The 27,984-nt window shown below is 34.3% G+C and overlaps 4 protein-coding genes across 9 annotated transcripts in view; 2 read left to right on the top strand and 2 right to left on the bottom strand.

Annotated features, from left to right (window-relative positions):
* The window catches only part of LOC126775883 (kinesin-like protein Klp98A), a 93,511-nt gene that overhangs the window by 40,352 nt on the left and 25,175 nt on the right, over positions 1 to 27,984 (top strand). For 3 of the 5 annotated variants that reach the window (XM_050498033.1, XM_050498034.1, XM_050498037.1), the window contains one exon: positions 78 to 876. In XM_050498033.1, coding sequence (XP_050353990.1) covers positions 78 to 380 — 303 coding nt within the window. In that variant the 3' untranslated portion in view covers positions 381 to 876. The other 2 variants (XR_007669917.1, XM_050498035.1) reach the window with 2 other exon arrangements.
* Positions 9,075 to 10,811, bottom strand: LOC126775900 (EEF1A lysine methyltransferase 1). Of its 2 annotated transcripts, XM_050498066.1 has the most exons (4): positions 10,692 to 10,811; positions 10,167 to 10,341; positions 9,929 to 10,079; positions 9,075 to 9,577 (listed from the first exon to the last, which is right to left on the bottom strand). In XM_050498066.1, the coding sequence occupies exons 2-4, from the start codon at positions 10,314 to 10,316 to the stop codon at positions 9,234 to 9,236; spliced, it is 645 nt and encodes a 214-aa protein (XP_050354023.1). In that variant the 5' UTR covers positions 10,317 to 10,341; positions 10,692 to 10,811; the 3' UTR covers positions 9,075 to 9,233. The 2 variants fall into 2 exon arrangements, with proteins under 2 accessions (XP_050354023.1, XP_050354022.1); XM_050498065.1 differs by lacking the exon at positions 10,692 to 10,811 and having other exon boundaries at positions 10,167 to 10,503.
* On the top strand, positions 10,606 to 11,560 carry LOC126775903 (N-alpha-acetyltransferase 80). The gene is made up of 2 exons (XM_050498069.1): positions 10,606 to 10,714; positions 10,922 to 11,560. The coding sequence occupies exon 2, from the start codon at positions 10,929 to 10,931 to the stop codon at positions 11,517 to 11,519; it is 591 nt and encodes a 196-aa protein (XP_050354026.1). The 5' UTR covers positions 10,606 to 10,714; positions 10,922 to 10,928; the 3' UTR covers positions 11,520 to 11,560.
* LOC126775884 (uncharacterized) lies at positions 12,755 to 27,915 on the bottom strand. The gene is made up of 20 exons (XM_050498038.1): positions 27,759 to 27,915; positions 27,547 to 27,690; positions 26,902 to 27,057; positions 26,629 to 26,776; positions 26,178 to 26,297; positions 25,460 to 25,623; positions 24,981 to 25,088; positions 24,409 to 24,546; positions 23,738 to 23,870; positions 23,280 to 23,468; positions 23,061 to 23,152; positions 18,403 to 18,558; positions 17,572 to 17,691; positions 16,936 to 17,016; positions 15,873 to 16,847; positions 14,790 to 15,002; positions 14,434 to 14,562; positions 14,043 to 14,298; positions 13,056 to 13,221; positions 12,755 to 12,932 (listed from the first exon to the last, which is right to left on the bottom strand). The coding sequence occupies exons 1-20, from the start codon at positions 27,831 to 27,833 to the stop codon at positions 12,773 to 12,775; spliced, it is 3,723 nt and encodes a 1,240-aa protein (XP_050353995.1). The 5' UTR covers positions 27,834 to 27,915; the 3' UTR covers positions 12,755 to 12,772.

Consider the following 27,984-nt stretch of genomic DNA (forward strand, 5'->3'; position numbering starts at 1 on the left):
TCGGCCAGATCTATCATATAATCTTTATAAGAAAACGTATATTTGCCGAGCAATTAACGGCGGGTTTTATTTTCCAGGTGGCAGCGATACCTTTCCCCGGCCGTGCGCTCTGGTCCTCTGAAGCGTTGGCGCGGTCTAGAAGACCACAGTTGGAGACGTTCCTCAGAAGACTTCTGACGGTCTGCTCGACGGACAGACGGTGTCCGCTGTACGCGTCGCCAGTCACCCGGGAGTCGCTTGTCGCATTCTCGCCCTTCTTTAGAAAGGTTTGTGAGAAGTGGATACGAGAACTTAACCTATGTTACATCGGTCGCTTACCCATATGCTGGTTGCTTGTGGTTTGCGCGTTGTGTTTTCCTCTTCTATTCCTCTCTATCTGAAGTTATACCCTCAGTTAACCCCTCCACACTGTTGCACATAACATCTCAACATACTAATTTCAGCTAGACTCTTACGCCTCTCAAGACACGACAATTTCATCCACTCCGAATGAATTATATTTTTCACTTGTAAGTGTATTTAACCGTGTGTGAACAGAGGCCCCGAAAATCGAAACAGTCAGAGAGTTACAACTTTTAATGGTATTAAAAAAATTAATACGTCATAAATATGTTATGTATGCAAGAGAATAAATAAGAATATTTAAAAGTAATGTTAGTTTTGATGCAGTCACGGCGACCCCAACGGTGACATTAGACGCTCTGACAGTCACATGAGTGGGCGATCGAGTCGAACTCGGTTCTAAATCATTCTATCGAGAACTCGACTGTGCCGCACGTGCACGCCGACCTGGCACATAGGGCTTCCGTTAAACGTAAAACGTAGCAACGAATGGTTGATCACGTGTGGTATATAACCGTAATCGCACGAGTGAGCCCCCGGGCAGGGCGTGTTCGAGAGCGGCAAGTGCGGCACGGGATGATGGCGCGCGGGGCCGGTGACGCGCGCGCTGCGGCGCGACGCGCGGCGCCTGGCGCGCGCGCTGCGGGCGGCGCTGCTGCTGCTGCTGCGCTGCGCCGCGCTGCTCGTGCTGCTGCTGCTGCTCTTCCTCGCCAAGCGACGCAGGTAGGGCGCCCGACATACTCGTACTCGCCGCGGCCGACGATTCGATTGATGCGTTCCTGAATGATTAGACGATGGTACACGAGATATCCTTACGTCATGTGCACTATTTTTGAACGTGTCGTTAACGGGAATACTTTTCGTAGTTTAATTTCAAATGATGTATTTCGTAAACTGACGCCAGACATTCGATTGATTGTTATTGAATTAATTAATTCATATTTTCGAAGTTTAAACGGGAATATGTTTTCAAAACGTGCTTCGAATCGATGACTTTTATATCGAGCTTAAATGACGCCTCATCTGTAGAAACGAGAAGTTTCATAAAAAATAGGGATATGACATAAGGTCTTCTCTAAGTGACATATTTCCGCACTTTACTTTTTATGAATTCTACTCTCATATTCCACTTTGTATTGTATGAGAAAGGATTAGTTAGGCAATTAAATTAGTGTATTTAAAGAACATTCACATATTAAATAGAATAAATGTAATGCCTCCGATATATCGACACCATTTACAAATCTAAATTGAAAACTTACAACTCATGCTAAATCAAATCGGAACATGTCTTATCGAATGTCTGGCGTCAGCTTAATACGAACCGCAGGACAACTAATGGTACCAAGTGTAGGGGAATGTTAGCTGGGGTATATATGTTCGTGAGATACGAATAACTGACATACGGGGTCATATATCACAAACTAGTTTTATTATTCAAATAAACAGTCATATAATAAGGTACAAAATATCATGATTATATATTTAATAGTCAATATTACTTATACAGCTATAGTTAAATACATACACATATGTATACACCAAGATAATTAGTAACGACTTATTTAAAATACTACAAATTAATTACATAAATAGGCAAAGACAAAACAGTTCTGAGCCTTTTTCGTCTCTGTTTATGTACCGATTGTTTTTTTTTTCTATGGGAGGTTTTGACGAGCCTTTGACGATCAATGAAAAAATGAAAAAAAAAAGTTGAACAAAATGCAATATCATATATGTTTTCACATTTACAGTAATCACAGTAAAATTTCAATATCAATGTCGTTAATGTCCACCATTTGATGACGTCATAACCGTGAATTAATTCAATTACACGCACATGAGGAACTCAATTACGATTCGCGACAGTCTGGTAAAAAGTATTTAAATAAAGTTACTAATTAACATGGTTGATAAATAAATTTAATTTTAAATGTAATAATTAAAAATACAATAATATATTCAAAAAAAAAAAAAACAAACAAATGTCATATATATTTAATTAAATAACGTTACGTTCCAAGTAATTTCATATTTGAAATAAGCCATATACTAAGATTTTCGAAGTCCGATAACAATATTGATCGTACAAAAACCGTTAACCAATATTTTATTAGGTTTAATATATAATTCCATCAATATGATTATAATTGTGTATTCTATGACCCTCACACTCCTGTGCCTTTAAAATGTTACAACACCCATCTCATCAGACTTAAGTCTCCCTATTTTTGTACCGAGTTCCCAGACCTTATTAACAAATAGTGATGACGCCTTAATAACAAGTATTATATATATAAAAAAAAACAATTGTAAAAATATAAGTGACCTGCTGTCAGTCTGAACACTCGGGTACAAAAGTGTCTAACTCGCACACTATAGCCTATTCCAACCACAAGAGAAGTAAACACAAATAAACAACTTTTACAATGATATTAATTGAAGCGATATCATTGTTCGAGATCTTGAATATTTCAATATCCGCGAAGTTGTAATCGGAACTTTGAAAGTTAAATTTATGGGGTCGTAACTAGAAGAAAATGGCCCAGTGGTAAGAACGCGTGAATCTTAACCGATGATCATGGGTTCAAACTCGGGCAAGAACCACTGAATTTTCATGTGCTTAATTTGTGATTATAATTCATCTCGTGCTTGACGGTGAAGGAAAACATCGTGTGGAAACCTGCATGTGTCTAATTTCACTGAAATTCTGCGGATTGGTGGAATACACATTCCACCAATCCGCACGGGAACAGTGTGGTGGAACAAGCTCCAAAACTTCTCCTCAAAAAGGGAGAGGCCATAGCCCAGCAGTGGGACATTCACAGGCTTTTATTGTTACTGTACTGTACTTAGTGGTCATAACTAGTGGAATAGCGTTGGTAAATAATAAATAAAGCTAAATTAATCATGAGCTGTTTGTAGTGCTTAATACAGCAGAAAAATTAGTAAATCACATGCAATTTGTATATCTACAATTTGTTTACCTTTACTCCATCTCCGATTGGAATAGGGTATAGAGGTGATGTGTAGTACAAAAGGGAGTCAGGACATTTTAAGAATAGTGGAAAGCTGTTATTGTACTACGCTCGTTTACTAAAAATTAACTTAACCGTGACCTGACAATGTTCAATTTTGTTTTACGATTTCATACGAACACATCTCGCCCAGATTATGCCAAATTGAATGATGATGGGTACTGATCCACGCTCTAGGATCGTTTACTTTATTTCCCCGATTAACGGAACATCTGACGGCCTTCATTTGTTCATTATCTTTGATGTTATTCGTAATGTCCTGTCAGATTCAGCTTTAAAGTCGACCAGATTTATTGCCTTTGAATGTGTGAAAAATCGCGTTTATTAATAGGATGGAAGTTATATATCATTGTTATTAGTACGAGTATGTTAGGTAGGTGTGTCGCGGCGCAAAGGGTGCCTTTTACTGATGAACATAGATGTGTCCAGCTTATAAGAAAACCACATTGAGCCTCTTGTCAGTGCTATCAGAGAATAGAAGATGTCGATCGTTTCCTTAAACTAAAATTTAATTTAGTCGTTAGGAGGTGATTACTAGAAGTTCAAAAAATTTAGTTTCAACAAAGAATAATTCAAGTTTTATTCTTAAATTTAATTAAATATAGACTTGTGACAAATTGTGTAGGCTCGTGTGGTTTTTTGATAAACCCGGACATTTGACCAAGGGATGTCCTTAACTGATTTCTTCATTTTTACTTCTAGATCATTCCGAATCCCTAACTATATAACTTGTCTCGTAAAGAGACTCAAAAAACTTCCGACTTTCAATAAAATATAAGATAAGTTATAATTATCTTAAGTAGCTTGTTAGCTAGCTATTAATATATTTATATATCTCACAATGTACTTCACGTTAAGTTATTTTATATTGGTAGCCCTACCAGCTGAGCTACCAACAAACGTCATAATTTTGAGCTCCATAGAATATTTTTTTTACTATATGAAGAGCGTTCAAAACAGAAAAAACGCGTTATTTTTATAACTCATTTGCATGATTTCATATAAATGAGATATTGTTGTCAATTCTGCTGCACACAATTTTTAACTAAACGATTTGCTGACCTTTTTACCTTCAGATGGGGGAAAGCTATACAGAATATTATTATATAAGTACATACTGTCAGATTTATGTTGTTCAGAAATTGTGTACAATAGAAGTTTCAACATGGATGACATCATATTAGTAGCCGGACCGAGATAGAAACCAAATAATACAGTAATACCAGACTGAAGTCCGGCCGCTGAGATGAGCAACGAATGCTTTCGTGACATCTGTCCGTCGGTTATGACATTTTGTAGTGTATGAACACTTAAAAAAAACAATTGACATAACACCGCATTGTGTATTGGAAAAAATATTGTTTTCTTATTTATTATAAACTAAATTAACCAAAAAATTATAAGATTTATTGTAAGTTGTCATCATTATTATCGGCTTTACTTAATATGATTTTTAAAGGTTTAGTTAAACAATTTATAATATTAAATGTTTAGTTAAACAATGCCGTGTCTCTTTCTTTCGAATGTCAAATCGATAATGACAGAAAAGGAGAAATCAGTGTGTTAACTAAACGGTCGCCTAGCAACGTTTATAAATAATACCGATAGTTTTTAATTATATTATTCTTTAATTGCAATTAAACACAGCGGCCGGACATTAGCCGCAACTGTATTTTTTAGCATTTGCGATACTAAAATTCGAATGTTTTACTTTCGATTTGAATCGATAATGATAAATTATAGAAACTGTAAAACTATAAATTATTTTGTAATTTACTTGCCTTCGTAGTATCGAAATGATTTTTTTCTGCTCGGTCTATTACTTAACGTATAACGATATCGTGAGCTCGAAACGAATCTCTAAATAATTATTGTGCATTTCTTATAATTTATTATTGCATCGAGAACTCGATTACGCGTTCAACAGTCAAGATTTAATTTAAAAAATATATTGGTCTCGTGAGAAGTGAGCCAACGATGAGGTGTGATCCAAATGACCACCATTTCAATATCAATGTATGTCGGTGATACCATAGATATTTTAAATTAGCAATTTATCATTTCACTGGTTCACTGGACATACATTCGACAATATATGATACCTTAGCAAACCAAGACAACTATACTAGATAGGTTGATGAATTTAAAACTTATCAATTTTTATTTTAATATTTAAAATGTGAGATGGAAACAAATATCGAGTTCGATGCTGTCTTGTATATTTCTCTTAAAAGACATTTATATTTAAGTTATATTTTGACACAGTTATTGTGTCGCACAATTACTGTGCCTCTTATTTAGGTTTCCATGGTTTTTTTTTGTATATTTTGTACATTTTTGCTTAAAACGATAGCTGTTTTATTAATTTGCATTCAATTGAGGACAAACCATTTACTATGATTGGAAATATAATAATACCTGTGAATGGGTTATTATTTTAATAATAAGTAAAGCGCCCTATAGCAGAATATCTCTAGCGTCACTAGCTCCAAAATAAAATGTAATTCTCTAGATATAAAGAAACGTCAGAATTGTAATGACGGTAAATCTTTAGGCACGTTATAAATCATATAAACAGGTTATAAAACGTCAAATTATAATACAGATAATCTAACAGAAAATGATAGATAATGTTATTAAGTTTATTTAAAGTTTTGGAAACTAACATTACTTTTATTACTTTGTGTAGTTTAACCAGGGTTAATAGTACTAAAACTAACTATCGAAAAGAGAATTTTAAAATATGTAAGGTCTATAATATTGATATTTCATAGATAAAATTTAAATAAATCATTATTTGTAAGGCAATATATTTATTGAAAATGTATTTACCCGAATCTCCCTGATTATAATGGTATATAGTCAGAAATAACTTTTCTAAAATATCCTTTTTTTTTTTATAAATACGTTAATGATGATCTCGAGAGAATTACTTTGGCGAATAGTGTTTAAAAAATATATATAATCAAAATTCGTAATTCGTACTTTGATATAACGCGCCTAAAGAAAAATATAATTATAATATTAGTTGTAAGTTTAATTAAACATTTCTTACCTGTCATTAGACTCACTTCATATTTGTAAAATTTAGCAGATGTATTTATTTTAATGTAAAGATTTAAAATAGCATGAACTTTGTATATATTTTGTTTATTTCATAAATAAAAGTAAAAGTATGTATTTATATATTTTTATACTTAACAACATTATGTAAATATTGATATTTTACTGAAGAGTTGATTATATAGGCTTTGTGTAATTCATAATAAAAAAAAAACTTTAAAATGTTTTCAATAAAGAGTTTTTGTTCCATTTTTTAGAAATGTAATTTCTATCTTTTTTATTTCTATGTATTCGTTTTTGTATTGCTAGGCTCTATTTTTTTCAATAACCAGCACAAACTTTTTATATTATTATATAACATCGGATAGCAAAAATAACAAATGAGTATTTATATAGTATATATTAGTTACGCGATTTCAATCAAACTATAAATAACTTTGATATAAAAGGAAATAAAGATATCCTTTACTTCAATATTTTTTTTTTCAATTAAATAAATACTAACTTTGTATAAACCCACGACAATAAATCAGCTTGTGTTCTTAGTTTTAGTTTACAATAAGAAAGTAATCTTATTCAAGAGAAAATGTGAAACGAAACGAAGACAAAATAAAATTTGTAATATTGTCAACTTTATATTTTCAAATTAACAAAACTAATGATGAAACAAAAATATTTGCTATTTATGAAAATTAAAAAACTAATTCGATATAACAAGAGGTTTGGTTAATTACTAAAAATGTCATAATATGTATTTATGATTTAATTTTTTTTAATACTAAAATTACATTCGTATTTTAAAGTTTTTTTTTAAACCAGTATATGCTTTATAAAACAAGTCTATGATATCAATTGTACAGTGGCCTAGTGTTTGTAAGATTTTCACATTCTATCGAATTTAATAAATATAAGTATCAACTGTTACAGTTGAGAAAAATATGTGAGAGCTTTCTATAGTTCCGTAGCTTACTTTAAACTATTTGTCGTGAAAATACGGTGTGCAATATTTACTATGTATCATCGTTTGCAGCTTAGACAATTTGTTTAAATTGAGGCTTTGTTAATTAGCGCCATTTTTATAATAGACAAAATATTAATTTATAATGTATATTTAATTCAGTGATTTATTTCGTTCAGTACAAATTTTCTACATCTTTTAAAAACTATTATTTTCAATTATAATTTTTTTTTTGTGTTTACAAAACAATATGTATTTGGACAAAAGATTCATAGTTCCAAGCGAAAAATTGATTATCATTTTTTTATTTATTTTAGTTTAATTTTATGTGAAGTAATTTTAATTATTGGTGTATCCAGTAAACTAACGTATTATATTTATGGCTTTTTATATTGTATTGTCAGTTTTAACTACATATTAAATGTGTTCTGAAAATTATTAGTTGATTAGCAAATTTTATAAAATTAATATAGTAAATAAAAAAAGTTTAAAAGCTGGCAATCCTAACAGATAAAAAGAGGCCTTGTTTTATTATTAAAATGTGTGTTGTTTGAATAAAGTGGGACGTCTATATAAATATATGAACTTACTCTCCAATAAAAATATTTGTTGATGAAGATAAATACCTTACTTTACAGTAGAATCAAATAAATATTTATAACTTTAAACAGAAAAACACTAGAATCATTAAAATAATTGTAAATAATGTTACTAAAATGGATTTATGAAATATATATTTTATTATTAAAGTATATTTGTAGTATCAATATATTCCATGAGGCCTTTATTAATAGTCTAGAAGTATAATTTTGTATAAGGTAGATGCATTTATTGAGAGTAAGTCATTATATAGATTTAGTTAGTTGTTGCAAATGAAATTTTAATGTTTGATGGATATTTGAAATGTTAACCAGCATAATACGACAAAGTAATAATTTTGTTAAGAACAATAAATTGATGAATTTTTAAATAAAAATGTTTTTCATTTTTTTCCTTTACTTTTCTGACTTTACTTATATTGAACTGCCTCGTTGTTCTAGTGGCTATATGGCAGATAACGAGGTCCTCGATTCAAGCCCTAGGTTGGGCAGGTAAAATTTCTGAGTCAGAGCGTCACGGTAGAATGCGCAAGCGATGCCGTGGCGCTCCTCGTTAAGACGGAAAGGGTACCGCTGCTTTTTTAGTGGGTATTCCGATGTTCGGGGCGGACTCGGCGCCTTGGACACCGGCCTACATACCCCTCCACTGTTCCCGTAGGGTAAAAGGCGTTACGCTTTTTTCCATCGATAAAAAAAAGGTAAAATTTCTGACTAAAAATTCTCAGTAACAGCCTAGAGTCTTGGAAGTGTTAACTCTCATAATTTGAAAAGCATGTAAAGCAGTTGGTTCTGCACCTGAACTCTTTTCAGTTGTGTTGGATTGCCGTCCAATCGGATTGTGGGTGTGAGGGAATATAGATAATTAATAATAATGTAATTTACACTTGTTTGCGCACACACTTTAGTAGTTTAATATATCCTGTGAAATTTGTTGTGGCCGAAATGTTTCTCAATTAAATATATACATAAATTGGCAATACTTGACAATAAATAATTAATTATATTATAGAAAAAGTATTTAATTTAAAATAATTTGTTGATTAAAAATAAGTTGATATCATAAATTAATAACAATGTGGTTAAAAATATCTATTCATTATTATATTAATTTTTAATCACATATACTAGTCGTATCACACCCATTTGTTGACTGATATAGATACATTCTTAAATCAGAATCTTAAATATATTTTCGTGTATACATATATACAATAACTAGAACATCACAAAAGTTCATCTTAAAATATCATCCAAATCAAAATTAGCATAGCAAGAAAACTCATTAGCCAAGTTGTTCCGATGTTGAGGCTGAAATTTACATTGTTTTAACTTCAATAATTTTCCTACATGTTCTTTCATAATGGCTCCCGTACATACAATAATTTTATCTTTAGCTAAATGCTTTATCGTCTCCGCTGTCTTTGTGATGCACTCCTCAGACAGAAATGGTGGATCAGCCACCACTAGGTCGAAGGAATGCTTCAAGTCTGAAGGTAATTTCATTGGTTCATTGTAGTCATAGAAAATAAAATCTATTCCATGTACTTCAAAACGACGGTCATATTCCAGCAAATTAACTGCAAACAAAAGAAAAAAAAAAATTATATTCAAATAAAATTGTTTTTAAAAACATGAAGTATGAAGTACATATACCCCTTTTTTTTCTTATAGAATATGAAATTATTTTTACATATTTGTTGATTTCCATACTAGACATATAAATATAATTATATATATTTGACTATGTATTTAATTTAAAAAGAGAAGTTTCTTGCCGATTCTTTGTTGTGGAATCTATGTTTCAAACCAGTGCCAGCTTGATATTCAATAATATACTATAACAAATGCTGTATCGATTAGAGATGCTTAAAAAATCCTCTTTGGATAAATAATATTTGATTTTTGACCAACATAGATTTTTTACATACCTCTTGCTCTGTTTTCCAATTGCCTCTTGACTGGTACAAATAGTGTTGGGCAAGATATAAGAGCCACCTTCTCACCATCTTGTAAGCACTTATCTATAACCTTCACTAGAGCCTGTACTGTGCTTTCATTATACCAGAATTGACTTAGTTGCTGGAAGAATAAAAAAGCTATAATTATTTAAAATTTTATCATAATAATCCTATAAAAAAATAGCTAAATGTTGATCATAAAACTTGCCCAGTTTTCTTCAAATATTATATTTTCGGTAAGCTGTTGTTTCGATTCTAACTTTTCAAGGATTTCTTGCCTTTTTTGTTGTTCTGCATAAAACTCTTGTAAGGCTGCGAATGTATCAGCGGACAGCGACGGTATATCGTCGTCTTCCATCGTAGCGCCGAACAACTGGATTAAGCTAATAAATACCGGTAAAGACTTACTTCGTGGGAATTGGAAATAACTGAGCTGTTTTCAATATTTTTAGATTTTATTATAATTAAAGTTCTTATTATGAAATTAGCCTAATTATTACTATATTTGCGATAAATAATGCAAGTCCTTGATGTTTAGAAAGGCATTTTTTAAATTTCCAAATGCAACATCTTGAAAGAATCGAACATACATAAGTATACAAGTATTGTACGTTTTAAAAGTGACAGTTAAAAATAGGTTAGTTCTGTTTTAGCAAGCATGGAAAACGATACACTGCAGCTTGGATTTCAAAACAAAAATATTACTATGATTGCTGAATTGTGACAAACCCACCTGGAGTTAAGTAGCAAATTATAGTAAGTATCAACTCGACAAGTGCTATTGTTATTTTTAATATTTTATTTATCAATTTATGCAAATAAATTGAATATTATATAGAAAAAATGACATTTCATACTTTGACAGTGGCATTATGTTTTTATTTATAACTTTTTCTCTTGATGTGATGATAACATTTATTCTGCCTAGAAGGATATTGCCAGTATATTATTAATTCCTTTCAGAATTATAATGGAACACAAAGGCCTACAAGTTTTACAACTTCATCGATATCCACAGTATTTGAAACCATGTTGCAAATTGATCAATGCCGAGTGGCCACGCAGCGAAACAGCAAGAATGATCTCTCTTCAAGCATCCTGCGATCAATTACCGACCAGCCTAATATTAATAAACGCCGACAAACTCATTTTAGGGCATTGTAAGCTTACTCCAATACCGACTATACCAAATAGTTGTTTTATTGAAACAGTAGTAATTAGTAAATCTATGCGTGGTCAAAAATTGGGTACGTTTTTAATGAAAGAAGTTGAAAAGTATTGTAAAAATGTGTTAAGATTGGAAATGGTTCATTTATCTACAAAAGGTCAAGAGAATTTTTATGCTAAATTAGGTTACGAATTTTGCGCTCCAATTTCAATATATGGTAACAGTGTTGTTAGCAATAATAACGCAAAAGATAGTAACACGAAAAATGATGTAGTGCCAGCTAAAATAGGGATTAACATCACAGCCCCACCGCCCCCACCGATGCCAAAACCTGTTAATGTACAGAGTACTATTAAAACTAGTAAAACGTACATGTTCAAATATTTAAGTTAATAAAAATATGTAAGTTAATTAAATTTTATATTTTTTTATTGCAAAAAATGTTTTAATTTAATATTCTTTCTTTTTTTTTTAAGACAGATTATGAATCAAGTACCTATTGATGTTCTTTTGATGAAAACAATAAAATATATGAATAATCCAAAGATACTTTTTAAAAAACTTGTAAAAGATCACTTTTTATCAAATGCCTTATCATAAATAATTTTTTTTTAATTTTTGTATTTTTCTTTTTTTTTCTTTCGTTATCGTTTTTATTCAATATAGTATACATATATACATTATACACTTGTAATTTTATATGTATTGATAATATAATCTATGAATTGATATGGTATAATGTGTGTATATCATATTTACATTTATTTATTAGTTAATTTTAATTATAGATTAATGTTATTTTATTTATTATTACAACACCACCTACCTATGAGTTATTACTTAAACCGTTGGTTGCCTGGAAGAGATCGCTATGTAGCGATAAGGTCGCCAAAATTGTATGCTACTTTTATTTATTCTGTTTCCATGTTTTATATATTTTTTCTCTTTGTGGTATACAGTAAAGTATAAAAAATAAAGTAAAGTAAATAATTTATTTACATCTTGACTGTTTCTGAAACGTTTAAAAAGGCAGACGATATTGAGGCCTTAACTTAACATTGCTTAAAAACATTTTTTATATGCCAAAGAGAAACTTCGAGATCTGAGATTATCTTCTGTTCTAGCTGCTACGTCTTACAAGTGCTACGGCTTATGGCAGACCGCGATGTGTTTATACTTTATAAGAAACGTTTATGTAAAAGAAAGTAAACAGTAGCTTTTTTCTGGCGTCCCAACAGTAGTTTGTTTGCCTTATTCTTTTAGCAAGATGCGTGACAATTAATTTTTCACATTTGAGAGTATGGAGCATGGAACTGAAATTAAGCTGTTAACACAAATGCTGCTAAAGTAATGTAGGTGTTATGCCAAATCATACAAATTTAGGAATTATTTGCTAGTAAAATTGTATGCGTTTAGTACCGTGGCTGTCTGACAAGAGAGTAAAGCCAACACGATACTTTCATACTAAGGTCTGGTTGTCAAACTTCTTTTAAGAAAGTTTTTAGATTGGGCTAATAATGGGGACAGATCTGCTCGATTTTGCAGACAATGCTGTAAACATACAAAGTAAGAATTTTATCAGTTGCTGGCATGCACGTGGCTGTCACGCCTCAATTAAAAACTTCAAATAAATATGACTAATTTATTTAAAACTTGGCTTTTTTGATAAAATCGAGCGCGCGCTGTCGAATGTTCTCGACGTGTTCCGCGTCACCGATCTTCTCTTCGACCTCTATCCACTTCTTAAAGAGCACCTTCATTTTTCGTGCTGGCAACTTTTGAGATGTCATACGTTCCATTACTTGTCTGTAACAGAAAATACCTTACAGTATTTTTTAGGGCATAACTTATATAATATAGATAAATACAAGATAAACATTTCAGTGCGCAAGAGGAGGATACACTAGTATTAGCAGGTCGGCACGGTACCTGACGCGCGCGACGTCCCCCGCGGCGCGCAGCGCGTCGACGTAGGCGGCGCACACGTCGACGCGCTGCGGGTAGGCCGCCAGCACCTGCTCGAACAGCGCCTCGCAGCGCTCCACGGCGCCGCTCGCGCGCTCCAGCAGCGCGAACCGCACGAGCAGCGACACGTCTGCGGGACCACACACGACACGACTTATAATGAGATTACCTTTTCTGTGCTCGGAGTGGGAACGATGAGAAATAAATTTAAGGATTGAAGTCGCACTGATATTATATTTATTATTGCGAAACACTGAGATCACAACCATGGAACGGGAATAGCAACTTATGTAACTACTTAAGAATAATTTTTAGTTTTTTAATTAGTGTTTATTATAATAACTTATAGTTTCTATTTATGCTAAATCTTTTATATATTTCTATTTAATTAGAAGATTAGTACTATTTTGATTATTATAGATTTGATAATGACCTCGGCATTAAGATTTTTTAGAAGCAGACCAATAAATACATCATATAATATAAATCGATCACCCATAGGCACTGAAACTGCAAGAAATATTATACCTTTTACTTATCATTGTTACAATGCTGTGTATCCTTTTTTCGAATGCCAAATCAATGACGACATTAAGATAGAAATATATAAACGATTAAAAAAATTATACGACAATTAAAAATGTCCCGTCAACAATAGTACTGATAAGCTATGTCACTTGAACTGAACATTAGCTAGCTTAGCCTTTAAACTGGAAACAATGATACAAAGTATTGTAATTTGGCGGAGGAAAATGTGGTAACGCTGTGTGCTGGTCTGGGTGGCATCAACTTAGTGTGTGTAACGAGGTCATTATTTAAAAAGGATTATTTTAAAAAGCATGACAGTTGTTTGTTACTGAGCAGTAAACGAGCATTGAGCTCTTTGTTTTATTTCATAAATGCTACACGGATACAACTTACTAGCTTCATAAGGAAGCTAGCTGTACTTACGCTCTTTCTTCTCCAACGCCGCTAAACCCTTTTGCATGACGTGCCGCGCCTTATCCACGAGGCCTGCCTTGTAACAAGCTTCGCCACACACCCGATACACCTCCGGGTTTTTCCTGTACTTCCTGATCATGAGCTCAATCAGCGACACCAGCTCTTGGTGCTTGCTTGTGTCCAGGAGTATATCTAACAGCTTCGAATGGATTTGATACGTATCGTTCATTTGGAGCGCGTCTTCGAGGGTTTTTTGTTGACTTTCCTGGTGATGCAAACATTGTTACTTTTATTTCAGTTAATAAAAATATTATGAGTAATATTAGTACCTGGTACTTGAGTGTTTAACTTTTTTTTAAGGAAACAAATGTCTGTTTATAAAGATGAAAAAATAGATTACCTTTGTACCAAATCTGTGTTCGAGGTTGAGTAAAGCGAGCCACACATTAAGCTTTTCGCCCTCCTCCCGGAAATTAATGGTGTTCAGCGCTTTCCGACCCACAGCTCGAGCTTTGTCTATTTCCGTTGCCTAGAATGTTAATATTTGAAATTATAAATATGTATAAAGAACATTCGGATTTTTTATTTTAGAATTATATTTATCTCCTAAATATTTCCATCTGACTGTGTGACTACAGTCGACTACCTAATAAAATGTACATCCTCCGTGAATTAATCTCTTTTAAATTCGTTTTCATATGCTTTATTTGAACTTAAATTAGAAAATATATCAATTTTTATAAGAAACAATATTACCTGCAAATGGAAAGCCATGTAAGCTATCCACAGTTGGCTACAGTTGGGCTCAGCTAGCAGCGCCCTTTCGAACTGATCGCTAGACCGAGGAGCATTCTCACTCTCTATAGCCCTCTTTTCCAATTCTCTTATCCTCTCCTCTTCCTCTCTTGCTTTAGCGTTCTTTTCAGCGATCGTGAGTTTCTTGCGTTTCTTTTTAGGTTTTTCTTGCTCCTAGAAATTATTTACGTTTGGTGAATTATAGTCAGCTTATATTCAGTTGTATTTAAATAATTCGTATCAAACTAGTATAAGTTAGGAGTGATTGAATGACTAACATTTTTAGAGAAAAATAAATCTTAAATGACTAAATAATAACTAAATTACTTTGTAAATAGTTGCTTACTCCCTTTTTTAAGGTATTTAAATAAGCTCTTCAAAATAATAAATAATAGTGACGCAAATGTTGTTATTATATAATTATTATATATTATATATTTAAGGAACGAATATTTTCCTACAAACACTTACAGGTTATCACATTAAATGACTTCAACAAGCCAAAAGATTTATTCATAATTCCAATCTGATCTGAATATTCAATCTCTTGAATTGCCGCTTATTATATCAATTATGTGTATATGTTTGGATAGCCGAGATGGCCCAGTGGTAAGAACGCGTGAATCTTAACCGATGATCGTGGGTTCAAACCCAGGCAAGCACCATTGAATTTTCATGTGTTTAATTTGTGATTATAATTCATCTCGTTCATCGCTATACGTTGAAGGAAAACATCATGAGGAAACCTGCATGTGTCTAATTTCACTGAAATTCTGCCACATGTGTATTCCACAAGGCCGTATTGGAGCAGCGTGGTCCAAACTCCATACCTTCTCCTCAAAAAGGGAGAGGAGGCTTTAGCCCAGCAGTGGGACATTCACAGACTGTTACTGTACATGTATGCATAGCAAAAAATAAAAATATTTGCACACTTTTTTTTGAAACAGAATTGTAAATATTGGGTAAATGAAATATCGCGCGATTTGTTGATATTTAAATAGACGTTATCTTAAGACTTTAAATATATAAAAAAAAACTACATACCTCCTCGTCACTACTGCTCGAGTCGTCTCTTGTTTCAGTCGCCACGTCATCACTCGTCGACCAGAACTCCTTGGCGCTCGGCGCGTCGAGCAGTGGCTTCAAATTATCCAACACGTTCTTCACACATTTATCTTTAGGTTCATTTCTATTTTTTATATCTTTCTTTTTATCCTCATGTGTTGTGATCTTGGGTATGGTTACTTTTTCCATTTTCTTCTTTTTAAATTCTGTTTTATCTTTCACGTCGAAATCTTTTAACTTCTCCTGCGCTACTTTAAGTACGTCCATGAATTTTTTTATACGTTTTTCCGTGATCAGTTTCTCCGCGTGCATCGCCGTGTGATATTTTTTATTTCTTCCGGTAAGACCTTTAGTTTCAATATTAACTATCTTTTTCTCTATCCTATCTAAGCGTTTCGTTCTAGCGTTTATACATTTCAGTAGAGCCACGACTCTCTTTTTATAGTTTTTAGCTGTTACACAGTCGGATAAATCTAGGAGACCTAAATCATTCGGTGTCAATATTTGATCACTGTCTTCTTGTATGTCTGTTTCGATTGCGTCGCTCTCTTCTGACACTTCTAAGTTTTCTTCTCCTTCATCAGGTTTAATCTTATCTGCCTTACTTTTCTGTTTGTTAATATTTTCTATTACGAAACCATCAGTTTTATTTGTACTTTTATCATCTTCTTTAGTGTCAATCTTATCTTTGTTCTTCTTTTTACGTTTTTTTGTTTCGGTAACTTCGGTACACGTTGTTTTTGTTTCAGTCGAATCTATTTCCTGTGCGACGCGATCGTCTTTTTTTTTCTTTTTCTTTTTAATATTTTCAGTCTCTTGACTCTCATCAATGTCCATCTCTTTAGTTTCATTACTGGCATTGTCATCGTTTTTTTTATTAGATTTTTTCTTTTTAGATGTAGTTTCATTGTTATCGGCATTTTTTTTCCTTTTTTTAGCTTTCTTTTTAATTTCCTATTAATTTAAATATGATAATTTTAGTTTATTAATGTACATACATAACTTGGATAGAAGTTAAAATTATTGATTAATTATAACTTACAGCGGGACTGAAAGGCGCTTGAGTGAGGCTGCCGGTCATCTTCTTAGCGGCCGGGTTTACAGACATGATCGTACACTTTACCTGAAATTATACATTATACTTTAGAGTCATCGTGAGCGATGTAGACAACGGCGGCTTATGACAAAAAAGATGACAAAAAGACGAAAATTTCACATAAGTTAAACTTTTAATCATACATTATTTCTCTAGTCTTTAACCATCGGATGGTTCATTTGTTCTTTAATATAATAAAATATATAATTTTTTTATAGAATAGGAAGGAGGACAAGCATATGGGTTACCTGATGTCACCAACGCCCATAGACATTGGCATTGTAAGAAATATTAACTATCGCTTACATAGACAATGCACCATTAACCTTGGGACCTTAGATTTTATGTCCCTTGTGCCTGTAATTACACTGGCTCACTCACCCTTCAAACCGGAACACAACAATACCAAGTACTTCTGTTTTGCGGTAGAATATCTGATGAGTGGGTGATACCTACCTACCTACCACCAGTAAATGGAATTTTTGAGCATTATAATTGTCGCATTAAAGGGACATCTGTGTGTGGCTGTGAACATGGCTTGCTCTTTTAGATAATCGATATAATAAGGAACAGTGAACTCACGATCTGGCCGAGATGGAAAGCATCCGTGAGGTTGTCGAGTGGCTGCGCGGAAACGAATCGCTTCGGTACGTACGCATTCGTGTTGTTGAAGAACGACACCAATAGGTAATCCCTGATGTGCTGTTGCGGATAAAATAACATTTGTAAGTCAGACAGTAGACAGACAGTAACAGCCTGTTAATGTCCCACTGCTGGGCTAAGGCCCCTCTCCCTTTTGAGGAGAAGGTTTGGAGCTTATTACAACACGCTGCTCCAATGCGGGTTGGTAGAATACACATGTGACAGAATTTCAATGTAATTAGACACATGCAGGTTTCCTAACGATGTTTTCCTTCATCGTCAAGCACGAGATGAATTATAATCACAATTTAGCATATGAAAATTCAGTGGTGCTTGCCCGGGTTTGAACCCACGATCATCGGTTAAGATTCAAGCGTTTTAACCACTAGGCCATCTCGGCATCAGCTTCGACTTTGTCAAGTCAGTTAAGATATTTTTTAAAAAAACATCAAAGATTTTTACATAAGATAGAAGTTTTAAAACCTAATTCATAAACGGATCTCCTCGATACCTCCTGGATCGTTATCAAGGAAGTCCATACAATCACAGGTTTGTTATAGGACTTGATATTATTAATGTTAAACTCATAAGTAGATAATTAAGAGTTTAACATTAATATTGCGAAATAAAAATTAGTAATATGTCAGTAAATATAGTTACCAAGAATAAAAAATATATATTTGTGACGGTTTTTATTAGTGTAGTTGCTTGATAAAGATGTTATTTGAATATTTAAAATTATAATTTATAAATAATTTAAACAAGTCTCACCGAAATAACTCCAGTGTACGCTCTCCCGACCACGGCATCTTCATAGTTCGTCAAGATCTCCAGGTCTTCGTCTAGCAGCGTGGGCTTCAGAGTCAGGACAAGATAGTGCTTGTTCAAGTCCAATGAGAGCACACGAGCTTTCACTTCTTGACCAACCTGGATATAACAATTACATAAAATTATTATCTCGGCATTTTGAATAAAGAATAAAGTTACTAATCCTACATATGCACGTTTCTTGACTGTATATATTTTTTTATGAACAGGTAAGCGGGCAAAGGTGCCAACTGATGGTAAGTGGTCACCACCACTCATAAACATTGACAAACATCTGTAAGAAATATTAACCGTTCTTTACATTGCCAATGCACCACTAACCCTGCGAACCAAGATGTTATGTCCCATGTGCCTGTTACACTTAATCTCTTATCCTTCAAACCGGAACACAATAATACTAAGTATTACCTACCCAGGCGGGCTTGCACATATTATTACAAGAACAACACATCTAGTCATTATTATTGTTTGCTCCGTTTAGATCTTCCCATTTTTGGTTAAGAACCATGTGTTTTAGAAGTTGGTCAATGCAAAGTAGTTCTCTAGATAACTTCCGTCAAAATTACTAAGAGATGGGCATAGTGTATATATGTTAATTTGTATACATCTTATTCATGTTGAAAAAAAAAATTTAAAGTTTTAAAAATATGATCGGCACTTCGGATTACACGTATCTGTTGTCTGGCACGTGTCTGTTGCGGTGGGACATTTATGGTCCGTTACTTATTTAATTCAAACATTCGATTTAATTATTGTATTAGAATGAAAATGTATTTACAAAAGAAAAATAGTATATGTAGTATATCAGTTGTCTGGTTTCTATAGTACAAGCTCTACAGAGCTTAATTTGGGATCAGATGGCCGTGTGTGAAAAATGTTCATTTATGGTGCTTTGCAGAATGTATGTATTAGGTATGGCAATATCTATTAAAAAGGCTGTTTTTTGTACTTTGCGACTATTGTAATATCAGGTCTATTGTAGTGAACTGTGCGATCTGTAAGTATGGTTCTTTCCTAGTATAATTTGTGAGTAGTATTTTCAAGTACAGTATTGGGTGTATATTTATTGTATGCTATTTTGTCAGATATTAATTTGTATTTCAGGGCAAGTTCTTGGTGTACTATATTTGCAACCTGATCGTGTCTGTGCTTAACTTCTGTTTGAACTATTGCTCTGCATGCGCCAGTTATATGCTATATCGATTCCGAAACACTGTTGCATCGTCTACTAAGTCTGTGCTTAAGTTGGTTATTTTCATTATGTATTTATGGTAATTGCGGGTTTCTATAACTTGATCCTGTATTGCGATCATAAACACTTCAGTCTCAGGGAACAATTCGCCTCGACTCAGCCAAGCGTTCGACGCTTTTTTGTCGACGTTACTACGGCATAGGTCTTGACGATGTCTTCCGTGCAGTGACTTACGGGCCCATTCACTTATTTTAGCATGCTGGTCTATCTTTGATGTGTTAGATTTGGTATAAAAATATTTACGTAGGTTAGTAACTTGATTATTATGCATGACTTGTATGTCTAGATTTCCTCTTCCCCCCTCATTTCGAGGCAGCGTCTGCCTTTGTACACAAGCCCTTGGTTGGTGCTTCCTATTTTTTGTCATGGTGGTGTTAATATTACGTTGGAGTTGTTTCAAGTCATTTTTAGACCATTTCAGTATATCGAAAGAATATGTTAAAAGTTTTATTTTAGTTTCTTTATGTAAAATCTGTTTAGCCTTATTGTAACCCAAATATTTATATGTATCATTTTCTCCTAAGGGATCTATTATTTCTCCGGTTTGTAGTTGATAATGCATTTGATGGTTCTGACCTGACTGCATTGCATTAATTTAACATTTATCGAAGCCAAATTTCATTTTAATGTCTTGGCTTTCTCTTAACTCAAACTTTGAAGCGCCTTCTCTCTAGATGAGAGAGCGCCTTCTGTTAACTCAAATTTTAAAGCGCCTTCTCTGAGAGCCGGGTCAGAACAGTTGCGTCCCTGCAAAAGCTCGAAAACAATACATACTGGTATCGCAACATCGGGAGACTAGTCGTGGAGGGTAGCGGGACCCGAGGCACGGTGCACCGCTAGCTGACCGCAGATAGATGGGGGCCCACGCAGTGAGCTAGCCACTCACAAAAGGCTGCCCCGACAACTGTCGAAAAATCGCGGGGTTGCGCCATCGTGCCGGTCGGCGACCGGATGAGAGGGCCCGATGGACATCCTTGGTGGGGCTCGGGTGTCCCCGCAGTCTCCAGCCTAGTCCCCCATCAGTGTGCGAGATATTCCTTGTGTGTATCATCGTGTTTTAGCAGCATGGCGCCTCGTTCTACTTTCGACTCTCTACCTTTAAACTCTGCAGCAAATGGCCAAGAAACAAAAAAAGAGGAAAGTTTTCACAGCGGTTGCACTCCCTCTCGCTTAAAGTGCATCTCAGCAACATTAGAGGGTTGCACCCTAATATCGTGCCAGTCCACTACCACCTTGAGACTGAGAAACCTCACCTCTTGTTTCTTACGGAGACGCAGATTGGTTGTCCGTCCAACGTATCGTATCTTTCGATATCTATCGTATCTTGGTCGAGTCTAGGCTCCAAAGTCTTGAACATCGACGTGTGGTTGCATCACTCTCAATCTTCTATCGGATATATTTCGGAGAATGTGCTCAGGAATTACACGAACTGATTCATCCCGCCCCTTTTTACTATCGAACGGCCAGGCAAACGCGACCAAAGCGCCATAGGTACACAGTGGAAATTCCCCGCCTACGTACGAAGCGCTTTGAGCCTACATTCATCATTCGCACGGCGAAACTTTGGAATGCTTTGCCCGAGTCCGTATTTCCCGATAGGTACAATGTTGGTGTCTTCAAATCCAGAGTAAATAGGTTTCTTATAGGCAAGCGTGCTACATCTTAGTTATTATTTGTCAAACTATTTTTGTATTGTAGTGTGTATCCAGTATTTGTGGAGTTTAATAAAGTAGAAAGAGGATTCAAAGCAAGGCAGAACCATAAAGGGCTTAAAGTATCTCCTTGGAAAATACCGCTTTATTTTAATCTCATCTGTTTCAATAGTTTTATTTAAAGTAAGCTTCGTAGTCAATGTAGATATAGCATGTTGTAAGAAATGTATTATTTGTGGATTAATTTTATAAATGTGTAAAATTTTTATTAACCAGCTGTGTGGTACGGAATCGAATGCTTTTTTATAATCAATGTAAACTGTAAATAGATCACTTTTCATTTTTAGGATAACTGTGTCTATGGTTAATTGTTCTTTACAACCTTGTCTATATTTTTACATCCTTTTTGTTGTTCCTCTAAAATCGTGTTTTGTTCTAAATGTTTGTAGATAGTGTGTGTAAGGCATGCGGTAATGATTTTGGTAATTGTTTGAAGATAAGTAATTGGTCTGTATTTAGAGGGATTTGCTGTGTCATTGAGATCTTTGGGAAGCATGTAAGTGATACCTTTTGTTATATTTAGAGGGATTGAGCTTGGGTTTTAAGAAAGTTATTAATATGAGTGTACAGATAGGGGTGAATATGCGTTAATTTCTTATACCAGTAGTTATGGATTCGATCGTGACCGGGTGCTTTCCAATTATGTAATCGTTTTAATACTATATAGAATGTGTCTATTGGAATATGTTGGAATTCCATCGGTTCGATAGTTTCGTGTTTATGAAGTTCTTCCTTGATCCATTGAGCCTCATCGTTATGTTTCATTGGAGTTTCCCATAAATTAGACCAGAATTTTCCTAGGTCGCCTTTTAGTGGCAGAGGTCTATCATGTATGTTTAGGTGGTTTGTATGATTGGTTAAGTTAGAAGGCTGCGGATATTTTGGTAAAATTTTCTTTCGTTATTTTTGAATTGAGCGTTTTCAGTTTTTCGAGTTGTGCATGCATACCTTTTAAGGCGGCAACTAAGAACTGACAATTTTTGCTTAAGTGTCTAAAAAGAGTGTCTATAAAAGGTTCCTCGTGCCGTGTGTGAACTTAATCTTTTCTGTCAATTCGGTTTCTGAGATTTGACTTGAGGGCGTTTATTATTATTATGATACGGGACACTTAAGTTTTGTTCCCTCGAGTTTAGCTACTGTCCATGCTGCGGAGTATATGGTTGTTCGTTGGTTTTCAAATGTAGTATTTGCATTTATGTATTTGAGTAAGATTGATGTGTTGAAATATGTTATTATTTTAGCAAAATTTTTTGAAGTATTTTGTTTTGGTATATAAGGTCGAGAAATCGGATCAGTACCTTTGAAATATTCTATAGCATGCTGAAAAGTCTTTTCTATTTCTGTATCTACATATTGTTAATTTTCTGCTGTATTATTTTATTTTTGTACATCGTCATTTATTTGTATACTGTTTAGGTCATGGAGTCAATTATCTGTGTTACATGTTGGGTCTTGTTCACTATTTACATGAATTTCTTTATTAGTTATTCCAATTTCATTATTAACCTCCTGCTTTAGTTCCTCTAATCGAATATTGGGTATCGGTTTATTGCTCATTATCACTCTTCTTTGGTCAGCGATTCCTTGTTCACTTACATGCGCTAGGTGTGGGAATTTGTCAATAACTATTATCTTACCTTGAATTTCTTTTTGGGCAGTTTAGAATTGGAAGCTTTCTTCGGGTCGACGAACACACCCATATCAGTCATATGAGTTTTCGGAACGTAACCTGGAAATATCAAATCATATCGTTTATGAGTTCAAATAGGTCACGCGTATAAAATAAACCTACTCGGCCGTGCGTCGAGTCAGGCGCGGCAAACGATAATACGAGCGTAGACCGACTCGCGACTCACCGGTGAGGCGTCCGACGGTGACGCGCAGGTGGTCGTCGGCGACCACGGCGACGGTGGCGGCGACCGCCTGCCCCGCGCGCAGCTCGTCGAGGCGGAAGGGCGCGGCGGCCAGCACGGCGGGCGCGTCGCTCACGGAGTACACGCCGTCCGCCGCGCCGTAGCGCAGCACGCGCACGCGGTGCGCGCCGCCTGCACGTACGCGGACCGTCAACAGCGGCACACCACCGGAGAGACATCGGAGCCGCGGAGCATTGACTTTAACCCAGGTTATAAAGCCGAAACGAGACATATTCTAGAGATATCGACCCAGGTCCCGGGAGCCGGGTTATGTGGAATACTTGCCCTCTTACGAGGTCGTTTTTATCCAGTCCCTGCGTGTTGTGTTTACTCGTGGCTCGACGGAGCTCCCTTAAAGGTGGTGGGAGTGATCATCGCATATTTTCATGTGAAACACTTACCGACGGGATACGATCGTGTCAGCACCTGTTCGTCGGTGAGATCCTCATCGACGGCTACTCTCCTTAGACTCAGGATGCCCAGGCTCCCTTCGCCCAGCTTGAAGTGGATCAATCGACCCGTGACCTTTAGCACCTTAATAAAAATAAAGTTAAAATTATGAACAGCATCTAAAGTTTGAGTGAGACTTAATACGATCATTAAAATAATACTAAATAAAGTACAATAGTACTGCCCGTTTATTTCGAGAAGAACGTGGTAGGCCGTTACAAAATGACGTCATAGGTACAACTACTGGTACTGATGACAAAAAAATATAATTGTATTTTATTACTGTAACACATGTTTGCTTTTACTAGTTTTAGTATATGGTAACACAATTTCACATTTATTAATAGATTTAGTAATTAGTAAGGATTAATATAAAAATGAAGTTAAATGGTTCAGAGAAAAATCTCTTTATAGAGTACGTACTGTATTTACATAAATAGACAAATACACACGCAGAAATAATAAGACGCAATACACACTTTCATGATAAAATGCATATTTTGAAACAATTATGTGCTTGCGTTATGTGAGAGCTCATATAGAGCTCTCCGTACTCAGCGGGTCTGAGTCGAGGCGCGGTGCGGGAGGCGGGGGGAGGGCTAAGTATATGATACAATCTTACTATCGCTTCTTCGATAATATCTCCTTCCTGTAACTTCTGTTCCTCAGCCATGTTGGGATACGTGGTGTCGAAGATGCCCTTCATCGTCAGAAACGGTATTTTCTTTGGTGGTACTACGTATAATAGTCTTGCCCTGATCTAAAATTATAAGAAAAAATACCATAATGTTAAATTTCTTTTTAAAATCATTGTGCTAATAATGAGAAATGCCTTATACATGAAATCACAGGAAGAATCATAAATATTGACATTGACATTTAATTGATGTAATGTCATCAAGATCTTGAATATTTTATCTATGTTAGTTATTATAAATTCATGAAAAAATGACATTAATTTTGGAATGAATATTAAAGTGGATATAGTAGTAAAGTGGAATAGTTTTGTGTTTATTAAATAGAGACATCAAACAACTGTTTGAAGTGCATAATTTTGCAAAGCAATTAGCAAATATAAAATCTAGGATGTGTTTACTACTTCTTTGATGGGTATACTTTGATACTTTCTTTATGGTATACCACAAAGAAAAAAAAAATTACAATTATGGTATTAATTTAAACCTCCCAACTTACCTTTTGTCCTAGCGATGGCTTCTTGCCCTTGACCATGTCAACATGGTGCCTTTGTATGTACGCTGTCGTGTTGTCGAAAACGTGACCCTCTATACCATTGTCTAACGGCTGTGACAACAGAAAAAATCTAAGTCAATAAATAAAAAAAACAGTGTGAAGTTTTTACTAGTTTTCAATTACTTTATATCTGAATTATAATGACTTTTGGCAGTAGGGCTTTGTGCAAGTCTGGGTACTCATCAGGTATTCTACCACCAAACAGTGGTAACAAATACAATTCTTAGTATTGTTGTATTTTAATTTAAAGTGAGCCTGTGTAACACAACACAAGAGACATTACATCTAATGCCCAGGCATTAGATGTAATGTCTCTTGTGTTGTGTTCAAAGCCAGCTTTGAACCCGCAGTCATAGGTGAAGATGCACGCATTCTAACCACGGCCATCTTGACTCGACAAGTTTTTATAGTAATATACTTACCTTGTCGACTACGAAGTCCAAGGCTGTACCAGGCAGTAGAGTGTTTGTTTTATTACGCTGGTATGCTTTCTGTAATGCTGATAGTTCATTGCTCAATGTGATTACATTGTTTTCAGCTGACGAGGATATAGATTTGATCGTGACCCACGTGAGCAAACCCGTATCTGAAAGAGATAATATAAACAATATAAATGATATTTAACTACAAAGTATCAATATAAAAACACATGATTATATATTAATAATTTAAATTATAATTTAACAGTCACTCTGTAACAAAATAAACCAAAAATAAATTCCATTATGGCACAAACACAACTCCTTGGAGATACATATAAGAATACATTAGCTTTGATTGTGTTGAAAGAATTATGATGAATTAGGCTTTGACACAAATTTTATTATTAACTGAATTCCACCAAAAAAATAAAACAAATGAAGGTGATATTCAAAGTGAAAATAGTAGCCTGTTAATGTTCTATTGGATGAGGGCCTCTTCTTAAAGGGAAGTTTTGTGTATGTAAGCTTGTTTATGAACAGACACATGTGGCAGAACTTTATTTGACATGGTTTCAAACATGCCAAGATAGATATCAATAATAGGAAACTAAAATTAAGCACATAACATTAAAATGTCCCCGACATATAAACCTGCAATCTTAAGTTAAAATTCACATATAGCACTCTTTAATAATTAATTTCAAATTGCAATATTTACCCAGTTCAACTTCAGGGTTAGTTGAATTCTTAGGTAAGAAGGCCCTTGTGTTGGGTACGCCAATATCCATCACAAAACCATGGTCTTCCACTGACGAAACAGCTGCTTGTATAAGGGCTCCTGTTGAAGAGGTTACATATTATATACATTATCTATATTTATATAATACAATAGAAATGCTTATTGCATTTGCATATCTATATTTATGAAATAATTCATCTGAGAATTAAGGTATATTAAAATGAGTTTGCAAAGTTAATCTTATTGCTCCTATTAGAGTTGTAGACAAACTTTAATAAAGGTATTTAAAAAAAGGGATAACCAGTAAATAAATTTAGTAAATAAATAAATAGATATACTTATATACCAATAATAATTAAAAAAATAGTTAGATATATAATATATTAGATAGTAATAGTTATATATATATGATTTAATAGATAATGCTTACCTTTATGTAAGTCAGCCAGCATTCTGCCGCTGTTAACATGCTGTGGCATCATGGTGAGCATAAGGTGGTTTGGAGTCACTTCCAATACCTTTGTAACTACATACTGTCCTGGTCGGAACATTTGTGGTAGCTCTCGGACGCTATCTACCTGTTAATATATTTCTTTTTATAATAATTTAAGTATATAATGATACGGGTAACATTTTCTTATAACAAGTTTTGTTGTTTATTTTTAGCCTTGGCATGTTTTGCAGAAAATTAATATATAATTACCTGATCGTTAACATATGATTCTAGTATCTTATTGTAGGCTTCACTGATGTGGCAGGCCATGACAACACCGTTCATTCGACAGGGAAGGGATATGTTCACTTTTGTCTCTAACACTTGCTGGACTCTGCCCAATAATAATTGTCCTTCTTTTACTACCTGTAATTTAATGTCTCATTATATATTTATTTACCAATACTTTTAGATAAACATAAGCATTACTTTACAAGCTGGGGTTAGCTTTAGAAATTTGCATCTTGATTTCGATTATTAGTTGCCCATGTTTACTAGTCTAAGGGAGAGTAGGTATACAAGTCAATTAATAAGGGGAGGGGTTTAGCCCCCTTACCCTTCCCCCTTAACTTGACACTATTTAGGTCTAAAATGATAGCAAATGATAGTTCGGAGGTGACTAAACCCAAAACTTTAATCATGGATATCTCGGTAACCATGGGTTTTCCATGGTGGGGGTACAGGGGGGTTGAAAACCTCCCACCATACCCCATAACCCCACCAAATCTCACCCAACATCGAGATGCGAATTTCTTTTTCTAAAGTGTTCCCACAAGCTCAATATAAAAAATATTATGGTCATTTTATTTACAAGGCTAAGGGAATAGCGTCAAAAATACTATAATAAATATAAACCTTATAGTTTAAATATATCCCACAGTTTTTATATGACTGATCAATTTCTGCATGCACTTCATCAGATAAATATCCGTCATCGTCCTCAGTCTTCTTTTTTATCTTCTTCCTTTTCTTCTCTCCTTTTTCAGCTGCTCCTAAAAACTAAGCAACAATAATTTAAAAAAAACCATAAAAATCTATTACAAAACCACAATTATGAAAATACTTACATTTTCGCTCTGTTTAAAATATGTGGTTGTCGGTTTTTTGCCCCCTCGGGGAAAATATTCTTCGATATCTGCCATTTTCTTGTATTTATTTAAATTTTAATACATTAAATATTTTTCAATACACTGTCAAATCAGGCATGAATATTTGAGGTTATAACTATAAGAACGTTTCAAGCTGTAAGTGCAAAATATGTCAATGTCAAATCTGAAGTTTATGTATGTAGCC

Source organism: Nymphalis io, chromosome 19 (genome assembly GCF_905147045.1).
Source record: "Nymphalis io chromosome 19, ilAglIoxx1.1, whole genome shotgun sequence".
Taxonomy (NCBI): Eukaryota; Metazoa; Arthropoda; class Insecta; order Lepidoptera; family Nymphalidae; genus Nymphalis; species Nymphalis io.

Bases quoted from the DNA above. Each gene is read 5' to 3' on its own strand.
- LOC126775884 (XM_050498038.1), bottom strand. From the start codon at position 27,833: ATGGCAGATATCGAAGAATATTTTCCCCGAGGGGGCAAAAAACCGACA. The intron at 23,871-24,408 runs GTAAGATTGTAT...ATTTTTATTAAG, and splicing joins ATATTATCGAAGAAGCGATA to GTGCTAAAGGTCACGGGTCG. The intron at 23,469-23,737 runs GTAAGTGTTTCA...GCGTACGTGCAG, and splicing joins GACACGATCGTATCCCGTCG to GCGGCGCGCACCGCGTGCGC.
- LOC126775903 (XM_050498069.1), top strand. From the start codon at position 10,929: ATGGAACACAAAGGCCTACAAGTTTTACAACTTCATCGATATCCACAG.
- LOC126775900 (XM_050498066.1), bottom strand. From the start codon at position 10,316: ATGGAAGACGACGATATACCGTCGCTGTCCGCTGATACATTCGCAGCC. The intron at 10,080-10,166 runs GCAAGTTTTATG...TTATTCTTCCAG, and splicing joins TAATATTTGAAGAAAACTGG to CAACTAAGTCAATTCTGGTA. The intron at 9,578-9,928 runs GTATGTAAAAAA...TTTTGTTTGCAG, and splicing joins ATTGGAAAACAGAGCAAGAG to TTAATTTGCTGGAATATGAC.